Below are 21928 nucleotides of genomic sequence, written 5' to 3'. Positions count from 1 at the left end.
CAACAACAACAAGTATTTGAAAAATGACCCCTTCACATAGTGTTCATTAAAAAATGACGATCATTCCACTTGGGACCTGTGGAATGTTGCAATGGCTTACTTGTTTCAGTTGTAAATATTTGTCATGTATTGTTGTTTTTCTGACATGTTCCAGACCACCTCACTACGGACCAATTGGAATGAAAGTAAATCTAATCTAATCTAAAATCAGATCTCAGTAATATTTACATTGATGGGAATATTTTTATGGTCAATTAATTGCATAATGATACTATCAGCAAGGAAACTATCTGAAGTATGAAATAAGCAGTATCGCAGGCACAGTTCAGCTTTGAATGTTAACAAATGAACTCATGAATAATGAAGTTAACTGCTATACACAATTAGTAATTGATGTTCATGACTGTCGTAACCAAGTAATACACAAACTCAATCCTAGTCACATAAATAGGGTTTTTTTCATAACCTCTGAAGAAATATGGAAATAGCTTTTTGGGACTCTGCAAGATACAGAACAATGAATGGCACAATACAAAACTACAATAGTGGGTCATTCCATGTCAATTCAACGTACATCTCAACCTGACACTCTCGGATTTCTTACAATTTGGTGCATTCAATGACCCAGATAAGTGATGGAAAAATACCAATTTGCAGATATGTGTTACAACTCTGAAGAAAGTTACAGGTCTGGAAAGTTTGGAATTTGTGCTAAATTTACATGCATATGTCACAACATAAATGACTTTAATTCTGGTTTTAATTCAGTTACAGCAATGAAAATAGTACCATTGGAAGGCTAACAAATAGACCTTTAAATTGATACGTCACATGACAGGTTTCTGAGAATTTTCATACTAAAGGACATTGGACTTGACCTTTGACCTTGAATATCTCAAAACAGCCCATCTTCAATTTAGAAAGAAAAGATATTTAATTGCTCCAGTATGTTACTAAAAATATGGTAAATATCAAGATGGCACACCAAAGGCATCATGCACAAAAAATTATTTTGTCAACTTAAGTACACCATCAACCTGCAATGAGCAGCTATGTATCCAGTTTTTTCTATAACACCAGCCAATTGCAGTTACTTTTATTCAGACTAATTCTTTAATATTTTTAGCTGTGAACATCCAATGAGAGACTTTTTATTTCAACCAGTCAACATTAGCCTGTTTCAGTGAGCAGCCAATCAGAAAGAATTTTATTTCAAACAATCAACATTAGCCTGTCATAGTGAACAGCCAATCAGAGAGACTCTTATTTCAACTAGTCATCATTAGTCCACTGATCTCTGTAAATTATGCAAATTTTGTTTTGTATGTTTTATGGCTGTGGCTTGTTTAACAAAAAGAGTGTAAATGTGTCGTAAAGTAATATTTAGTAAAAAATGGATTTCAAGTCAAAATTGTATTGTTGCAATCTGTTTAGGGAAGAGTGCAGAAGAATTTGAGGAATATTCAGGAGTGGATGATAAACAAGTAACCTAATGTATTGTTAGGTGAAAAATTAACCCAACAATCACTGCAGATGTTGCCTCAGTTGTGCCAGGTACTTCCAGAGAAGATTTAAGTGAAGATGAAGTAGCATCATATCTGGCACTCGATGCTTTAAATAGTAGCCTTCAGTATTTAGGTGAATCTGGTGTGAAGGAAAAGAGGCTTCAGAGTGAGGAAAAGTACACAAAGCGAAAACCGAAAAAAAAAAAAAAAAAAAAAAAATAGCCTGTGTGTTGGAGCATACTTATGTGGCACAATCGGAAAAAGAAGAGAGTGAAAATGGAGAAAGTGAAATTATCACCCAGCTGAAAGATGAGTTTCACAATTTAGACCACAGACCGAATGTGTGACAAAACACAAATTCTAACTGTACTCCCAAAGAGTTGGAGTATAAGGAAAACTATGAAAGAATTCTCTGCTTCAGATTACATGGTATGGAGAGCAAAACAGTTAGTAGCAAACATGGTATATTAGTGACACCAAATCCAAAGCCAGGTAAGACATTATGTGAGAAAACTGTTCAATGTGTGCATGATTTTTACTGTGATCATGACATGAGCCGTATGATGCCAGGAAGAAAAGACTTTGTGTCTGTGAAAGAAAATAGAATTACAGTACATAAACAAAAGCATCTAGTGTTGCACAGCCTTAAGGAGATGTATGCATATTTCAAAGATAAATACCTAGATATAAACATTGGAGTCTCCAAAATTTGTGAGTTGCGGCTAAAGCACTGTGTTCTTGCCAAAGCCAGTGAACCCATGCTGTGTGTGTGTGTGTGTGTGTGTGTGTGTGTGTGTGTGTGTGTGTGTGTGTGTCTTGCACTAGAAATTCAAGTTAATGATTGAAGGTTGTAAACTTAAAGCACTAACAAAGAGTGAAAAATGCACATTACTGTCATACAAGCACTGTTTAGCATTTGTTACATGTAATCCTGCACTACCAGCATGTTTCTTAGGTTCATGTCCCTATTGTCCAGGCATGACAAGACTAACTGATTATCTGTATGGTCTGTTTGGTAAGAAATGCATTGAAGAAATTGCATATAAGTGTTGGTTAACTACAGGCAGGGTAGTTCTAGAGGCTATAACAAAGTCTACAGATGATTTCATTGAGGTGTTTGCATCGAGGTTACAACAGCTCCTACTGCACTCATTTATCTCCCAGCAGCAGTCACATTTCTGTAAAATTACTAAAGAAGATCTCAAAGTAAATGAGTTTCTTGTTCTTTGTGACTTTGCAGAAAATTACTCCTTCACCATTCAGAATGAGGTACAAGGATTCCACTGGAATAATTCACAGGCTACAATTCACCCATTTGTTGCTTAATACATAGACCCAAGAACTAATGAAATACAGCATGTATAATACGTGGAAATATCTGACTGCCGTCAGCATTATACAGTATAGGTTTGTTCTTTTCAGACAAATTTCATCAATTTCTTGAAACGTCAGTTTTCAAATCCAAAGCACATTTATTACTTTTTGGATGGATGTGCTGCCCAATACAAAAACAGAAAGAACTTTATGAATCTGTCCTACCATCAAAAAGATTTTGATGTTACAGCAGAATGGCATTTTTTTGCTACAGCGCATGGTAAAGGACCTTGTGATGGGGTAACAGGGACTGTAAAGAGATTAGCAAGACTTGCCACCATCAAGCGACCTTACAAGAATCACATTTTGACATCACGACTGTTGTTTGAGTGGTGCATGGGAAATATTCCTTCATGTGTCTTCCGTTATACATACGGCCAAGCTGAAACAACATTTTAAAATTCAAGGATGATTCCAGGTGCCCATAAGCTTCATTGCATAATACCTGTTAACAAAAGTTTAGTAAAGACAAAGATATATTCTGCTTCTTTAGTTAGTAGAGAAGAGTCAGTGATTGCTATGGTGAATGAAATGCTGTTAACAAAAATACATGGATTTGTTGCCTGTATGTATGACAGTCATTGGTGGGTTGCATATGTCTTACAAACGTGTGAAGAAACAGCTGAAGTAAAGATCAGCTTCTTACATCCATATGGACCATCTCTGCCATGTGTGTTTCCTGCCAAACCAGACACTTGTTTCGTCAGAAAATGTGACATTATCACAAGAGTGGATCCAGTGACACCAACTGGAAGGACATTCAGTCTCCCTGCATCAGATCTGATGAACGTGAACAATTTAGTTGGAGAATTATGAGGAGAGATCTTATTACTTTTCATTGCCTTTTCATTACAACTGTAATGTAAATAATGTAATGTAATCTAAATAATTCATAATACACTATAATAACATAAACCATATTTTTGTACAATATTACTTATGGATTTTACTTTATCATAATTTGTGTTTCATATGTGTGTGTAACCTTCTTCATTTCGGTAGTGTATTGATGCTGACAAAATATTTTTTTGTGCATGATGACGTTGGTGCACCATCTTGTTATTTACCATATTTATAGTAACATACTGGAGCAATTAATTTTTTTTTTCAAAAGAATTGAAGAGGGGCTGTTTTGAGATATTCAAGGTCAAAGGTCAAGTGCAAGGTCAATGACCTTAAGTATGAAAATTCTCACTAACTTGGCATGTAGCATATAAATGTAAAGGTCTATCCATTAGCTTTCCAATGGTACCATTTGTCATTGCTGTAACTGAATTAGAACCAGAATTACAGTTATTTATGTTGTGACAGATGCATGTAAATTTCGTACTAATTCCAGACTTTACAGACCTATAACTTTCTTCACAGTTGTAACACACACACACACCTGCAGACTGACATTTTTCCATCTCTTATCTGGGTCATTGATTGCACCAAATTTGAAAGAAATCTGAGATGCCCAGGTTGAAAATATTACTTTACTGCATTGAATTGACATGGAATGACTCTAGCATAGAGAGTCAGTCAGGGCTGCTCCACTCATACATGCGCATGAGTAGTTGGCAAACGGTGCCTCCAGCAGTCAGCCTGTGATTCAAATGCACACACACAGCTACCCACACTCAGAGTCCTTACACACATATGAACTAGTAGCAGGATACAGCACACCTCTCCCTCATGTGAAGTATGTGCCCGGTTGATGGAGGAGACACTGGCGGCCCAACAAGAGTCACATCCATCAGATCTCGAATGGCAGCAGCCAGTGCCGATGGAGGGGGTAGGACGATGTGCTGTGCGGGCACCAGAGCATGGGGCTAGAATGTGTGGAGAATTGGGCATGCTCAAAGGTGGTGAGCCCACACGGCACACAACAACAGAACTGGGAAGGAGGGTGCAATCACCATCTCTGTTGTCACCAGTGTGGAGGAGATGGGACTGGACCCATCAGCAACAATGGCCAAGGCAGTGGTGATGAGGGTGTCAGTGGAGGTGGCCCAGCCAGAACAGCAGGCTGCGACAATAGACCTGAGACTGGAGACAGACCGATGTCCAGCTCTGGGAAGGTGGAATGTAGAGAACCACATTTGGAGGAGGCAGGCAGTGGAACAGGGCCCTCCACAGTAGGAGATGAGGGGCTCAAGGCCAGGTGGGGTAGCTTGCGGCGATGGGGGCCGCACTTACTAACCATTAGCTTCCAGTGGCGAGTGGGGGCACAACTGATCAATGTGATGTGTCACCAGTCCGTTGGCCTTGGAGATCTCACAAAAATGGTGGCAGGTAACAGTGGCCAGTATCCACTTGGGACGGCGACCAAACCCCCGTGCTCACACCAGTGGCCCTGGCATGAAGTGGCTGCAAGAACTCAACTGCAGCAGGTGCAGCACAGGCTGGAGAAGGTGGAATAGCATTCCAGCCGGAAAGCAACTCAGCTGGGCTCTGCTCCTCCTAGGCTTTAAGTGATAGATGCTCAGAAAACAGAGGAGGGGGTCATCCAGCAAAGAATCCACAACAAACTTTTTCATTTGGGACTTGAAAGTGCACACTACTCATTCTGCCATGCCATTTGACTGAGGATGGAATGGCAGAGCTGTAACATGAAGAATTCTGTGATGGGGACAAAACAATTTAAAGGTGTGACAAATGACTTGGGGCCCGTTGTCGGAAACTTAAGTCAAAAGGCAACCCTTCAATAGAAAATACCCTCTTTAAGTGTACAAATTGTCACCTCAGCTGACACTAACACACATTGTAGAATATAAGGAAACCAGGAAAATGCATCAACAACCAAGAGCCAATAGGAATTCAAGAAGGGGCCCACAAAGTCTACAGGAATGTGTTCCCATGGCTGGTGGGGAGCAGGCCAGGGGTACAAGGATGCCCCCGGAAGCTGCCTGTTGTCGGGCGGACTGCTCAGAAGTTGTGACAAAATGGACAATTACGCCATCAATTCCTGGTCAAAAGACCTGTATCCTAGCTAACAGTATAGTATGCAAAACTCCCCTGTGGCCTTGGTGGAGAAGGCGTAGAATCTTCCACTGTAATGTGGTGGGAATAACTACTCTGGGAGAGAGGTCTTCTGTGGACAACAGCAAAACACCATCACAAAGAGTCGATACTGTAAGGAAAAATGGTTGCACATGGCATCGGAAGCGTGACCCAGCAATTGATCTGGCCAGCCCTGTTGAAGAAACCGAACCACCTGACAGAGAACTGGGTCAGGGCAGTGGCAGGTGCTATGAGTGAGCTCGTAATAGGGAAATCCTCAACTGCAGCCTGTGTTCCAGCATCAAAATGGAAGCAAAGCAATTCTTCACAATGAAAGTTGGGATCAGGATCCACAGGAAGACTGGACAAGGCTCTCACATTGGCATGTTCAGAGAGAGGTAAAAAATGGTTTTCGTAATTGTAGCATGACAAGAACAATGCCCAGCACTGTAGGTGGTGTGCTGCCTTGTCAGGCAAGGAAGTGTAATGGTTAAACAATAAGACCAAGGGTTTATGGTCAGTAATAAGGTGAAACTTGGAGCCATACAAAAAAGTGATATTTCTGTAGAGCATAGACAGTGGCAAAAGCCTCTTTTTTCCACCTACAAGTAACGCTGCTGAGCTGGAGTGAGAGATTTAGAAGCAAAAGCCACTGGTCATTCAGTGCCATCGGCATATCAGTGTACTAGTATCACACTGAGGCCATATTGTGAGGCATCAATTACCAAAACTATGTGCTGGTTCTGAGAGAACGTAGCTACATAAGGGCCAAGAACAGTTTGGATTTCAATATTTGAAAAGTACATTTGCAGTCTGGGCTGATGCAGAAAGGTAATTTCTTGTGTAACAAAGCTTGCTATGGGTGGGCCAATATGGCCATCCCTGGCAGGTATTTATGGTTGTAGGCTGTCTTCCCTAGGAAGGCTTGAAACTCCTTCATAGATGAGGGGGCAAGGCATAGACTTAACAGCAGAGATGAGATCTGGCAGAGAACGAATCCCATCCCATAAGACATTGAACCTGAAATAAACAATAGAAGGCTGAAAAAAACGGACATTTTGTGAGGTTGCACTGTAAGCCTACGGATTGTAAGACAGAAAACAAAGTGTGCAAATTTTTCAAGTGATCGGCTGTGGAGGAGCTTGTGCCAACAGTATCATCCAGATAATTAATGCAACCCTGGACAGGCATAATCAGTTGCTCTAAAAATCGTTGGAAAATTTTGATAGAGCGCAAAAGGAGCATTCAAAACCAGAACTCACTGAGACCCTTCATCCACAGTAACCTGCAGACACGCTTCAAACAAATCAGTTTTAGAAAAGTACTGGTCACTCAGTATTTTTGCCTACAGTTTCTCTTGGCGGGGGGTGTGTGTCCACAGTCAACTGGGTGTTGACAGTAGTACTGAAGTCACTACAGAGGCGAAGTTTCCCCGATGGCTTCTGAACTACAACCAGCGGGGACAACCCTTCACTAGCCATAACATGTTTCACCACACTTAGGGATAGAAGTCTGCCCAATTCTGCTTTCACTTGATCTTTCAAGGTGACAAGAATAGGACATGCATGACAAAAACAAGGCTGAGCCATGGATTTTAAAGAAATACGAGCAGCAAAATTTGTAGCATACCCTATACCTTTTCAAGGCAAGTCCAAAAATTCCTCCCACAGTGTTTCCAAGTGAGGATACGTTACCTGATTGGACACCAGGTGAGCTGCATTGATGACAGAAAATTCAAAGGCCCAAATGCGTCCATGCCGAACAAGTTCCCAACACCAGCAACCACCAAACATGTCATGGAACAAACCACTGATTTCCAAGAGGCAGATGCTGTAAATTGTCCCAGCAGTGTAATGTTCTGTTTGTTATAACTGACCATCTTCCGTGTGACCAGTGTCAGTGGTGGCAAGCCTAAACTGACACTGGTTTTAGAGTTCAGTATTGTCACAGCAACACCTATGTTGACCTTTAGCTGGATCACTTTGCGAAAACACTTAACTTGATAAACAACTTGGAAGAAGTCACAAGTATTGGACTCACATAGTTTACATCCATATCTGTATTCTGAGCAAACCTCGGCAAACAACACACAGAGGCAATGTAGCCTTTCTTGTGGCAAGCATTACAAATAGCCCTGTGTTTTGGGCACACTGAACGTCCATGCTTGAGAAGATGGAAACAGAGAATGATGATGCTGGCACTGTGGTTTTCACAGCTGCTTGAGCTGGCCTTAGTCTGCTTGGCACTGGGCCCACATGTTTATGGCTGCTACTGCTGCTTACTCGTGCAAGCTATCTGTCGTCCTAGTGAGCACATCTTGTGACACTACTGTCTCATCACCCCACACTTATGTTTGGTCACCTGCTGCATGTGAAACTTCAAAAGATTGTGCTATTTGCAAAGCTTCTGCCAATGGTGGTTAAGTCTTCTTGAACACTTCCATGTCTGGAACTAAACAGATAACTGCATCGTGCACCTTACAGTCTGCATAAGAGTCAGTTTGGGCATCAATAATGAATTGACTCTTATGGCTAAGGCTATGAACTTCGGCTGTCCAGGCCATGTATGACTGGTTTGCTTTCTTGCAGCACCGGTAGAATTCAATTTTCACCACTATGACATGCACTTGTGTGTCATAGTAGTTGGACAATAAACTGCACATGTGATGAAAAATGAGAGCTGTTGGTACTTGTAAAGGGGTAAGCTGACACATTAATTGATATACCTTAGGTGGAATCCATGAGAGGAAGAAGGTGTTGCACAAATTCGAGTCCGTCATACCAAAAGCCAAAAAATGCTGTCCGAATCTTTTTTCATATGCTTCCCAATCCTTGGCTGGATCATCATATGGAGCAAAAGTGCATGGATTGACCAGTGGACTGGTACCCTGTCTATTATGGAAGCCAACGAAGTGTTCACACCTGAAGTTAAACTGTTCAATCATGGCTGGTAGCATGGCATCCATAATGAATAAACATGATGAAACATCACTTAAAGATTGCACATGCAGAAACCATCCCATCCTCATTGCAAATTTTGTAGTAACCAAGGAATACACAAACCCAATTCAAGTCATACAAATAGGTCTTTATTCATAACCTCTGAACAAATACGGAAATAGCCTATCAGGGCTCTGCTAGACACAGAACAATGGATGTGCACTATACAAAACTAGAGTAGAATAGAGAGTAGTCAGGGCTGTTCTGCACATATATATGTGTGAGTCACCAGCAGATGGCCCAACGGAGATGCCTCCCACATGTGGCCTCCAGCAGCCAGCCCACGCTGATATAGTTGGCAGCCGATACAAATGCACATACGTGGCAACCCACGCTTGGTGCACTCACATCACATGCACTAGTAGCAGGATGCAGCAATGTCTTTGGTATCATACCCTCCCATTAGATTCTGTTTGTGTCATTCCATTCTGCCATGATACAGTCTCAGATAGTTGTGGTTTTTACAGACTAGTTTACAGCCAAGTAGAAGCTACACCCTTGAGGATGATACATCTAAATGTCATCACCAATGTCACCATCACCCATCATCATCATCAATAATCTGCTGTGTTAGCAGGTCCTTTGAGTGTCCATTTCTTGCAAACCATTGCTTTCTTCTTAAGGGGACTGGTCCATAAATACCTGGGGAAGCCTTGAAAAAATTGCCAGTGTAACTCAAAGAATAAGATTTGTAAGCCCTTATAATGCTTTTTTAAAGAAATATTTTGGGAGCATTTTTATCTATGAACCACAGCTTTAGCTCTCACTTTTTTAATCTTTTTGTTGTTGCAAGTGAAATAAACTACACTAATTATTTATGTACATCATAGGTATACATTACTCAAAATACAAACAAAGTAGAAGGTGTATTTTTTTCCTGTAAGTTCTTTACACTGTTATCTTTAAAGCAGACTATTGAAAAGATGGTGCTGTCATAAAATGTGGTACAAAAAAATTTTAAGTATGATTACCAAAAATGTTAGAAATGAACTCAGATTTTTTCTTCAAAAAAGGATTTCATTTTCAACGTTTAAGACAGTATACTCTATCTGTAACAGTTTTTAGCCAAAGTGTACCAAAGCATGAAATACTTTAACTTGCATGGCACTAATGCATACCAAGTCCATATTTATCTTGTTTCCTGTGTTGTTGTTCTTCCCTTCTCTTCCTCACTCTTCTTCTTCATATTCTTCCTTCTTTGGTGGCGTCCAACACCGATTTTACTGCTTCAAAGAGTCTCCTTTGGTCAATGGCTCTTGCATATTTAGTCCACCAGGCAATCCCATCAGTTTCATATCATTAAACCTTGACATTGCACCGTCATTGAAACATAGAACCATCTAGAACACTTATTTTCAAAGTATTTAGTCCTACTAGAACAGTTTTTGGTATCCATTCCCATACACAGTTGTTGAAACTTCCATTTCGATTTTGAGACCTACCATGTAAACATTTCTCTAATAATCTTGTGTCACGAAGGTCCTTATGTATAGGTTTTATAACTTCCATTATAGCAAATGACAAAAAATGTTTATGATTATAGGTCTCACCTTTAGCAACAGCCCTCTGGCATCTGGGCAGAGTGCATGACATAGGTTGCCTGTCATCTGTGGAGGCTTTATGAAAGAAGGTAGCCCATACTGCCTTCTTCATAACTTGAAGGTCATTTTTATTTTGTCTTATGGCTTGTCCATAATAATAATGTAACCTGTCTTATTTCTTTGTCTGAAAGCCGACCATGTCCACTAATGCACTTACCATCAGCTGATTTCTTTCCCTTCAAAATCCTCTTCACGGTCCTCAATGTTGTACCTAGCTTTTCCTGGACATATCCAACAAATTCCATTTTTTCAAATCTTCTGTCAGCATAAGGTTTGAATTCACAAACTTTTTGGTATCCTTTTGACTCTCCATTTCCTAGGTAATATGTATACATCACACATTTCTCCACGGATCTTCGAAATATCTTCACACCACCTTCAGATTCCATCCCTCCACTATAACCACTAAAATTAATCAAACATTTATGATTTTCAGTTCCAGAAGTACAGCCATGACAATACTTGGTAATGCAGTCCACGTCAGTGACTTTACCATTATCCAAGGAGTTAGCTGTCACTACACCATTTTGGGAACTATGGCCTCTTCATTGCCAGGATGCTTCCAGGGCTGCAGACACACATGTATTGCTGTCATTCACGTCTACACTGTGCTGAACAGCATTTTTCATACTATCATTTGCTACTTCTTCTAAAGTCTGTAGAATAATTTTATTGTACCTGTTGAACATTGCAGGGGGAGATCAAGTCCATAAGAGCATAGAAAATTTGTGCATTTCTCTACCCTTTGCTTATACACCTCATAGCATAAGCAAGTTTAATATTTGTGTTATACACTCTCTGTTTAGTTACTCCTCAAGTATAACCACATTTGCTTTATTTACAAACAATTATTAATTTTGATGGACAACCTCTCTTAGCACGTATCTTCTCAACTACCTTCACACTGCTATTCCCACATTCCTTACACTGAAAAGCTTTATTTATTAGTTCAGATACAACAGAGAGTTCAACAATAGTATAACCTGACTCTGTTGAGTTGGTGTGTGTATATTATTAGCATTAATACTGTCAAGCCCATTGTCCAAATATTTCAGTTTTAGCTTTGAAGCACTTGCAGTTGAAGCTGGTTCAAGTGTTGTATCACATTGTATTTCAGTATTAGCAGAGTTAATCCATTTGGTGAAATGGTTTACATAAAATTTATGTCGTTTAACACTGAACTTCTTAATTCTTCTCATTGCTTTCAAGCGGGATAAGAAACTCATGCACACAATAAGAAACACACACACACACACACACACACACACACACACACACACACACACACACAAATTACTTCACTGTAAACAAAATATTCATGCCAAAACAACAGCAAACAATGACTAAACACTCTGTATAAACAAAATATAAGCAACTATAAAGCTTTTGCAGGTTAGCCAACATAAGGGACTAAAAAGTCATAAAAAGGAAACAAATGAGAGTAAAACTTTATTTTTAAGACAGCTGACTGTGTGCCATGAGAATGTCATGATACGTGCAGCCACTTTTAAATTCCTTTAATTTTGGTACTTTCTGTGGCCCATTTTCTGGAAATAAATTTTTTATTGTTCAGAAAACTACAGAGAATTTTTTAAGACAAAAATTAAAAATCAATTTTTGACAGTTATTCACATACAAGTCCCCTTAACGTATCTGTATGTGATGCCATCCAGCCCATCATCCAGGATCTAAAACTTTTTCCTATTTTGTCTCCTCTTCCCTTCTACCTCTCTACTTCCATTTTTATAAGCCTCTCCTTCTTTGTTAACAAATGTCCAATCCAGTTATTTTTGTTTCTTTTTATTACATTTGGTAATTGTCTTTACTCTCCCACTCTTCTCAGTACCTCCTCATTTTTTTGCTCTGTCCATCCAACTTACTCGTACCATCCTCTGCCATATCCATATTTCAAAATTCTCCAGCTTTGCTCTATCTATCTTCCGCATTGTCCACATTTCAGTACCATGTAGAATGACACTCCATACAAAACACTTTACTAGTCGTTTCCTTAAATCTTGTCCAGATTGCTGCAAAAAACTCAAAGTGTCTTTTTCCAATACTATTCTAGTTTTAATTTTTGTGCTATTTTTCCAGTTGCTTTTTATCCTACTTTTTAGGTATTTAAAGTTTGGCTCATGCTCTAATATTTCTCCATTCAGTGTTATCTTCACCCCTTTTATTTCCTTCTAGGGCCATTATTTTTGTTTTCTTATATTGATTTTCATTCCATAACTCTTCCCTTTAGCTTCAACGGTATCCAGTATATCCTGTAATTTTGTTTCATCTGTTGCTAGAAGGACCGACCGTGTCATCTGCAAACCTCAAATACAATGTTCTTCTTCCTCTAGTTTTTACCCCTTTGTCATCTAGTGGGCAGTGGGCAGTCATATTTGCTAGGTACAGACAGAAAAGTATAAGAAACAGACAGCAGCCTTGTGTTACTCCTTTTTTACTTTTGTCTAGTTGGCAGTCTTTCTTCCCACTTTTACAGATGCTTTTAATTTTAAATATAATGGGTTTATAAGTCATCTTGTTTTCCACCCTACTCTTTTTCTCTCATAGTTGCGAGCTTATCCTAAGTTACATTATAAGACACCTTTCAGGTTTATAAAGCACATATAAAGGTCTTTTCCCTTTCCAGTAAATCTCTCTCTCAAAATTCGCAAGAGTCTTACTGCATCTCATGTGCCTTGTTGTCTGTCTTTTGTCTAAAACCAGATTGCTCCTCTAAATGTACAGTATTTCATAAATGAGCTAGACTTTTTTCAGGTATTTGTGGATGAGCAGTCCAAATTATGTATTATATATTACAAGACTAATATCAAATAGGAAATATTTATTTAGCCAGAACTGGCTTTCAGCTTCTTAAACCATCACCAGATGGAAGAAAAGGGATACAAAAATGATGATGTGTGGAGTGTTTGCACAGAAATGTATTAGATTTGTATGTCACGCAGAAACAGTTACATTTAAATTTAAAAAAAAAATAGTTTTATTTGGAGTTATATTTAACAATATATGAAAATTAAAGTTGAATTGCAATCTAATATTTGTATAACAAAAACTTAAATCAACAGAGGGGAAAAAGGAAACTTGAATTTGGTCATTTAGTACTAAGCTTGCGATATGTGTCATATGCTTATTGATTTCAGTATTTCCCATGGGGTCATCTTTATACTTTTCTTAACAGAATGTGAAACTTACATGCTTCATTGTATGTTTGGTTTTCTGTTAAGATATGTTTGGCTAATGTTGAATCTGCATTTCCTTACCTCCAGCCTCTGTCATATTCAGATAGCTTATTTACTGTAACACTGCGTGACTGGTCACCATGTACTTTACCACAGTGTTTGCATGTAATTTTGTATACACTACACTTTGCAAAAAGTTGCAATTTGTCCTTAATGTTCAATAAAAAATTTGATGTGCTGTTGATAATATACAATGCAGGCCTTTATTTCTGAGACTTTAATGTTTAGTAAGATAATCTGAAAGTTTTGCCAACATATAGGATGGTGCAATAGTTTTCTTAACTATTGACTGGTTCCTGTTGGCCAGAATACTGAAGTGGTGTAACTGTGATTTACTTCTTTCGTAGTATGTTATCAATCATGGCAGAGCTGTAGCCGTTACTGGAATATAAGTTTAATGGTATGTAGTTCTCAGAATGAGATTTCACTCTGCAGCGGAGTGTGTGCTGATATGAAACTCCCTGGCAGATTACAACTGTGTGCTGGACCGAGACGGAAACTCGGGACCTTTGCCTTTCGCGGGTAAGTGCTCTACCAACTGAGCTACCCAAGCATGACTCACGACACATCCTCACAATTTCAAGTTTGGAAGGTATGACACAAGGTACTGGCAGAATTGAAGCTGTGAGGACAGGTCATGAGTCATGCTTGGGTAGCTCAGTTGGTACAGCACTTGCCCACAAAAGGCAAATGTCTCAAGTTCGAGTCTCAGTCCAGCACATAGTTTTAATCTGCCACGAAATTTTGTATGTAGTTTTGTTTGAAAGGCAGATTCAGATAATGGAAGTTAGATGGGGTGGTGTCTCTATGAACCTTGGTAGCCCACAATTTAAGAAGTGCTGCTGGTAGTGATGCACTCTTGTGCAGTGAAATTATTGCATTAAGACAGTTTAAGAAGAAAATATTTGCTGACAGTGTCACCATTGCCAACAATATCTTCAGTGTCTAGCAGCTCATGTGTTAGAACAACATATTGTGCATATGTCGATTTCATAACAAAGAGCAGTCCACTGAACTGCCTGATTTTAAACTTTGGGTATCTTTATAGATCCCTGTGAACATATTTATCAAACAGTTATCTCTATAAAGAAAAAACTTTCACCAGTACTAAGCCAACGAGTCAATACTTGAACATGGGACCAGATATGGCCATCATTTACATTTCAACAGGAAAATCAAAACTGAAATTCAAAAACTCGCTTGCACAATGGAATAAAATTATATAATTGATTTCCACAAGAGATCAAAGAGCATGCTGTCAGTAAAAACCAATTTACTAAATAAAAGTTTCTGGACTGTTGAGGATTATTTAAACTGACAAGCAGGTTATTTAGGCAGGTTTTCATCTGGGCAATTAACTGTTATGATCAAAAGCCATCGTGCAATATAATAGTGACATAAACTATACAAAAATATAACATAACAAACTAATATTGTGAGGATGTATAATTAAAATATTGTTTGAATGATTACTGTGTGTTTGTTGTATTTGTGTATTTTGAACTATGTAGACTTTTGACTACACACAAACAATGCAAATGGTCCATAAATGAATGAATAAATAAATAAATAATTTCAGAGTATGACTTTCTTGAAAAGAAGTAATGATGTAGCAAATGAAGTGGTAAGTGACAGCGTCAAACTGCAAATTTCATAAATGTTTTTAAATTATATGTTTTTATGTGGTTTCTAAAAATGATTCAAAACAGAATGTTTTTCTAGCAATGGAAATTAAGAAATTAATTTTTGTCATTATTGTCAGCAACATGTTATATCCCAAGTGGCAAATCCATGTGTTTTAATACATTGCCTCTATACCATCTGGACTTAACCCTGTGACTACCATTGGAACACATATATTCCATGATAGATTACCATAGAATCAGAGAGAATTTGCTATATATTTTGCTTTGTATCACTGGCCCACAAGTAAAGGGGTCCATGCTCGTGGTTCACAGAATACTTGCATTACAGACTGCACCTGTAGGTTGTGCCATCTTTAAGTTTCGTTGTAAGCCCTCTGCTCTGCATTGTCACATTGAATTAGTTTCTGCCTGCAGATAGGCAACCCAATGAACAGATTTGCAAAATGGACCAGTCGTGCCTTCCTGGAAAATTCGTGTCAATGAATAACACACATGTATTGGCATGTGCCACATCTCAAACAGTGTCCAAGATGAGCACCAGCACCTGTAATGTGAGCTACAACCGTCTAAAAATGCTCTATCTGCTGATGTATGTCCATTTCCTGTATCTCTTGTAGATTTTGTGCAGTCATCTTCTGAACCCCCAGAGGTACTTACAAATGACACTGTGTGCCCTATGCCTTCTTAAACTGGAAAACAAAAGTCAGGAAATATTTTCTCATATTGTTACTTTTCACTAAGACACTAATTAAAATAACCATACATTAATGTCTTACTCATTAAAAATTAGTAGTGAGAATATTCAAGTGCGCCCAAATACGTGTATAAATTTCTCAATCAGTCACACAAAGTATGTATACAAACAGGCGATCAGATTTGGCACTTTATTAATAACTGCCCATCTTGATCACTGTTTATCATGTAATTCACAATATGACTGGTTTTGTCTTTTTGCTGACATTAGATCATTAGGAATATTCTGATAATAGAATCAATTTAAAATGATGTGTATACAGAGATACATTAACTAGTGCTAGTTATGGGCTGAGTGCAGTCAACAGTTATTAATAAACTTGTATAAGTAGTTCATGTTACTGTCTGCATGACATATCATTTTAGTCAGCAATGTGGGTCAAATACTCTGATTCACAAGAAAACAGTTACTTATAGTGTCACTTGTCTGATTATGCTATTTCTTCGCAGACTTTATTCAATGATAATATTTATTTGTGATTACTTACTGGAAATTAGAACAGCAGCCAGTCACTGTTGATTACACCATTTAGTGGTTCCCAAATTGGCTGTTTGCCCGCAGGAGGCTGTTCATGTTTACTTTTATCTTTTGTGCTGTATTTTTGGTGAAATGGCAGCAGTTTCATGGTCACCAACCAAGACAGATAATGGAAAAAATATTGATTTCTTAATAGGCATAATTATGAAAATAACAATGTCATGATCTTCTAGTGGTTTGTGTACATATGTGTATTATGTGTTGATCATTTCCTGTAAAGCTGTATGAACACTGACAGAGAAGTTTTGTCAAATGATCATGGATTCAGTGTTTGTCATTTGAATGAACAAAGCAGTACATTTAGTTTGGAATATACACATATCACAAGAAAGATGTCCACAATCCATAAATGTAATGTCAGTTTGGGAAACAGCATTAATGACTCTTTTGAAACTGTCTACAGGCTTACCAGTTTAGCAGCTATCTTTTGTGCATAATTAAACATCTGCCTGTGGATAGTTGCTGAAAATTGATTGAGATGGATGGAACTTTGGGACAGATCAGTATATAATTTTGCTTGCAACATACAGGAGTGAAGTTAAATGAAGTCTTTTATTTTAATGTTGCAAATTTTAGATTGCTGCACTTACATAATAATTATGTCTCAACGATTTTGAAGTCTCAGTGGTTTTCTCCTTTGACTTCCAGTTATACTCATCCATCATTATGTCGATATCATTAATCATACAATACAAGAGATTTTTTAAACAAATGTCAGCTTAAAAATCTGTACAACAAAGATCTTCAGCTATGCTCACACTTGCGTATATGACAGTATTGGCTGTATGTATCTGCTCGATTTCTCTTGACACATAAGATTCATACTTTCCCATTGTCTTCTCTGGTAATTGTCTATCTGTTGATATTGAAATGTTGACATTGTGATTGTGTGTTACTGTGTTGTATGGCTGCATTATAGCTGTAATATCTTTCTCAACTTACTAATGTTCTTTTGGTTGAAAATGTGTTACTGAATTGACTCTGATTCCAGTTCTAGACAAAACATGTTTGGATAATTTTAATGAAAAATACTGCTACATCATCTCTTCATTACCATGGCTCTCATATAGTCAACTAAGGGTAATAGTAAATGTGAACAAATGATTCATTTTCTTAACCATTGGTTCTTATTCCACTTCTCAGAAATCTCCCATGCAAAACATCACACTGAGCGAGTTGCTGCAGTGGTTAAACATTGGACTCGCATTTGGAAGTATGACAGTTCAAACTCATGTCCAGCCATCCTGATTTAGGTTTCCCCTGGTTTCCCTAAATCACTTCAGATACGTGCCGGGATGGTTCCTGTGAAAGGGCACGGCTGACTTCTTTCCCCATCCTTCCCTAATCTGATAGGACCAATGACCCCACTGTTTGGTCCCCTCCCCCAAATCAACCAACCAACCAATGAACATAAAACATCACCATCTCAGTTACTCTCAAATTTAGGGAACTGTGCGACTAGCATTTTGTATTACTCATGACAGTAATCTCCAGTGGAGAACTGCAGAATTTTCCGGAAATAGAACAATTCACAAAGTCTATTGAGCAAATAAAGTGAAAACTTGGTGTCTTATCTGTTCCTGTGAATTGTCTGACCATGTGGCATCTGGTACTACAAATAGCTCTCATTGATACAGAGAATAATGTTCCGGGTAAAATAAGTCTTCCATGCATAATCTACTGGGCGTTCCCATCTTTTAAAGTCAAAGAGTTGCAGATGTTAGAGGATCTTCAACAGATGTTTTAAAATAAGAAAAGAATGATCACAAACGAATATTCAGCCAGCACAAGGTCTTGAATCATCAATGTATATTATTCATGTTTTTGTAAATTAGTGTTTTCATAAAAAAAAGAGTACCTATTGCATCAATATTGATAGTCCTACCTTGAAAAACAGACAAAATTGTCTGTGTTTGTCCACAGTAGACTTTACCACTGTTTGCAGTTCATGGGTGATTTTTGGAGGTGAATCATTACTCATAACAGGAACTTATATTGATATGCGTTTAATGTGTGGTGTAGCAGAACGCAATGCTCAGAAAGCTGAACGAATAAACAGTGAAAAGTTTTGCAACACGCAATGTTATAAGTGAAAGAAATTTGTTGGAGAAACTGAATTATTCAAGCCACAGGGAGCTGATGAAGATCGTGGACATAGAATTGTTTCCATAATTTAATTTGGGAAGATAGTGTTTGCTCATGTTGGAGGAAATTCTGAGCAATACCTGTTAACTTGGAGGCCTACAATCTGGGGAGTGAGAGTGGAGCAGCAATTATACCCCTATTGTAAACTATATGTGAAATTAATTGGGCCGAATGATTTTGGTTCTAGAAGTCAGTTTTGTTAATGGGATATCCAGTCAACACCACACTGCTGAACACCTCTTTCAGCTGTGATGGTGTTTTCAGCTGCCACTGTAGCAGTGACTGATGTTCATTTGCAATACGTTTCCACAGTTGCTGGAGATTGTATGTCTTGTTGTTCACTAGAAGACGTGGTTTCAACTTGACGGTGCACCATCACGCTTTGACATTAATGTCTGTGAACACCTGAACACACACACACACACACACACACACACACACACACACACACACACACTATATTGGAAGACAGATACGGTTCCATGACTTGCATGATCATCAGCTGTAATTCCTATGAAGTTTTCAAAGTTATTTATGTGTGAGACCCCAACAGAAATTTTAGAGAAACTAGCTGGTAGGGTTCCAGCTGCCTGACCCATCATAAAACAGAAGGCTGTTTGAGAGAGCATGTAAAATTTTGCATTGCTGTTGTGTGTGCATTGAGACTGGAGGTTGCTACGTAAGTTACTATGAGCTGAAGATGTTGATATAAGGTGTGAGTTGGTCATCAATGAAAAACTATGAAATTGTTTTCAGCCAGTAATTCCTGACCTCAAAGAATAAAAACATAGCTCATCAGCCACTCTGCCTACAAATTATCTGAATATCTACATTGAGATCAAACATTTCTGTTAGCTACATGACATGTTGCAGTGTTGGTTAGAAAGCTGTACGACAAATAACTATATAATATAAAAAGGACTCAGTATTTATAGATGTAAAAATATTTTGTCTGAAAAGTACCATTCTAGTCAAGTAAACATTAAGTTACTCGTAGCAGGTAAACAGCATCTATACGATAAAATTGAGGAGACATGTGCTTTTTCAAAGTAGCAGCTTTCTTATTGATTTACTCAATTTTATGTGGCTTAAGCACAGATAGTGTTAAACAGCATAGTGATACTTCATTCTATGCAGATTAAGTTTCTGTGATGTCTTTGTCTCATGTTAATGTATATCTTGACTCATTCCACATCCCAGAAGGATCTCCTACTTGATGATATCTACAGAAAACAATTAATGGTTGCTTGAATGTATTCAATTTATGATCCTGAACCTTATGTATAATTTTGAGCCTAAAAGTTTGGGGCACCATGTATTTCATTTGGCAACTAGTTACTAATATGTAAGTGAAAAGCACATGCTACAAAATAAACTGCAGCTAAGTAGTATAACCTTACTAAAGACTAAATAAAACTGTAAATAATAATCATCAGTAAACAGTTGTGCTCTTTTGATGCCAAATAATGAGACTATTAGTAATTGTTATTAGTATAGAATTCACAAGCAGTTTGTGATAGCTTTGATCTTCTGGCAGCATATTCCTTCAATATGTTCTTGTCAATGAAAGTTCTCTTCTTTGCAAGAAGTCATGCTGTAAAATCCGATGATGACTGAGTGAGATCTAAATGTAACTGTGTGTTTCTGAACTTCCTGCCTTTCACTACTTTTAATTAGTTCATTATTGTTATTTGGTAATTTCATTTGTGTGGAATTACAGGTGAATGGTAAATATGTTGTGAAAAGTGGGACAGATTTTCGGCAATTTTCAAAAATCACTGTTACATTTGATAAAAACAATATTGATGTTAACGTAGAAGAGATTAATGTTTCCTCTGAATATTGTGAGGATGCTATATTGTCCAAAGCTTTGGAGAAATATTCAAGTAAGTGAATCTTTAATTCTAAAACATTATATATTGTGTGAATTGTAGTTCAGCATGGGAAGTCATTTCTTTTGATTTCATTCTTAGGTATCATGGAAGGTAAAATGGATGAAGTTTTAGGATCATTTGCTGTTCCACTGGATGGCAGATTTGAAAGTGTACGAACTTGCGAGACCAATTTGGGCAACTGGGTATGTGATGTTGTGTTAGCTGCAACTGGTGCTGATCTGGTTTTATTGAATTCAGGAACATTCAGGTCAGATATGATCCACCCAGCAGGACCATTTACTATGAGAGAACTTGTTGCTGTAATACCTATGATGGATCCGTTACTAGTTCTTTCTGTCACAGGTGAGATTCAGCAAAATAGCTTTAAAGTTAAGTACTTTGTCAGACGTAATTTGCAGTTGAGATGAAGTACACTTTATGACTAAATAATATCACTAGGTACTTGAGTCTGTTTGTGCTACCAGGGTTGCCACAAGTTCTAGAAATCATGGAATTTCAAATGTGTCTGGGAAATTCGAAAAAATGCTGGAAAATTTCATTTTTGACCCAACAGATGAAATGGTTTGCTTATGGAGACACTATGCATTATTGCTGGCCAGGAGCAGCTGAGTAGTTGCTGGGTGTCAGGTGCTGCCTCCCTGCACCACCTTTCCTACCACTTTTCACCTCCCCACCACTCCTCTCAGCTTGCAGCCAGCGCCACCACCAGTGCTAACCACTAGCTGAACGACTGCCAATGAGAGCAGCAAGGAGGCATGAGAAGTGGTATGTTTGGATCTCAGAGTATTCACACAAGTTATCCGTTGCACAGATTGATCACTGCGGACTCAGTTTATCAACATGCTGTTGGTGACTCATGACTATGGGTGTGAATTGCTGGCCACACACGAGTTGATTTCCATGACAGGCCAGAACCGTGGACCAATTCTATGGGTATCTGATGGATCAGCCCCACTTATCTGAGGCCTGTCATTTCCCACTAAAGTGCAGGTTCTGCCCATTGTATCTAGTCTCTCTGATCTGCCAGCTGGCTGGGTCCATTCGCGTGTGGTGTAAATCAGTGGATTTCCATGATTTATCCAGGGACTCAGGACTGTGGTGCATACTTAATGGGTCAAAAAGTCACAGATACTAGCCAAGGGCCATTGAACTGAGTGGAAATGATGAAGAGATCACTTCTCTCACAGAGATATTTTCACAGGTTTCGTTGATTGATCTTTAATTGTGTGTTTGACT

At 38.3% G+C, this 21928-nt stretch overlaps 1 protein-coding gene across 4 annotated transcripts in view; it reads left to right on the top strand.

The window, feature by feature from the left end:
- LOC124803023 (trifunctional nucleotide phosphoesterase protein YfkN) overlaps positions 1-21928 on the top strand; it is a 210069-nt gene that overhangs the window by 126813 nt on the left and 61328 nt on the right. For all 4 annotated transcript variants that reach the window (XM_047264135.1, XM_047264132.1, XM_047264133.1 and 1 more), the window contains 2 exons: positions 20518-20683; positions 20771-21034. In XM_047264135.1, coding sequence (XP_047120091.1) covers positions 20518-20683; positions 20771-21034 — 430 coding nt within the window. The remainder of the gene's footprint in view (positions 1-20517; positions 20684-20770; positions 21035-21928) is intronic.

The sequence above is a fragment of the Schistocerca piceifrons genome, chromosome 6 (genome assembly GCF_021461385.2).
Source record: "Schistocerca piceifrons isolate TAMUIC-IGC-003096 chromosome 6, iqSchPice1.1, whole genome shotgun sequence".
Lineage (NCBI taxonomy): Eukaryota > Metazoa > Arthropoda > Insecta > Orthoptera > Acrididae > Schistocerca > Schistocerca piceifrons.
The sequence above is the reverse complement of the archived record's forward strand: the minus strand, read 5'-3'. Positions and strand labels throughout refer to the sequence as shown.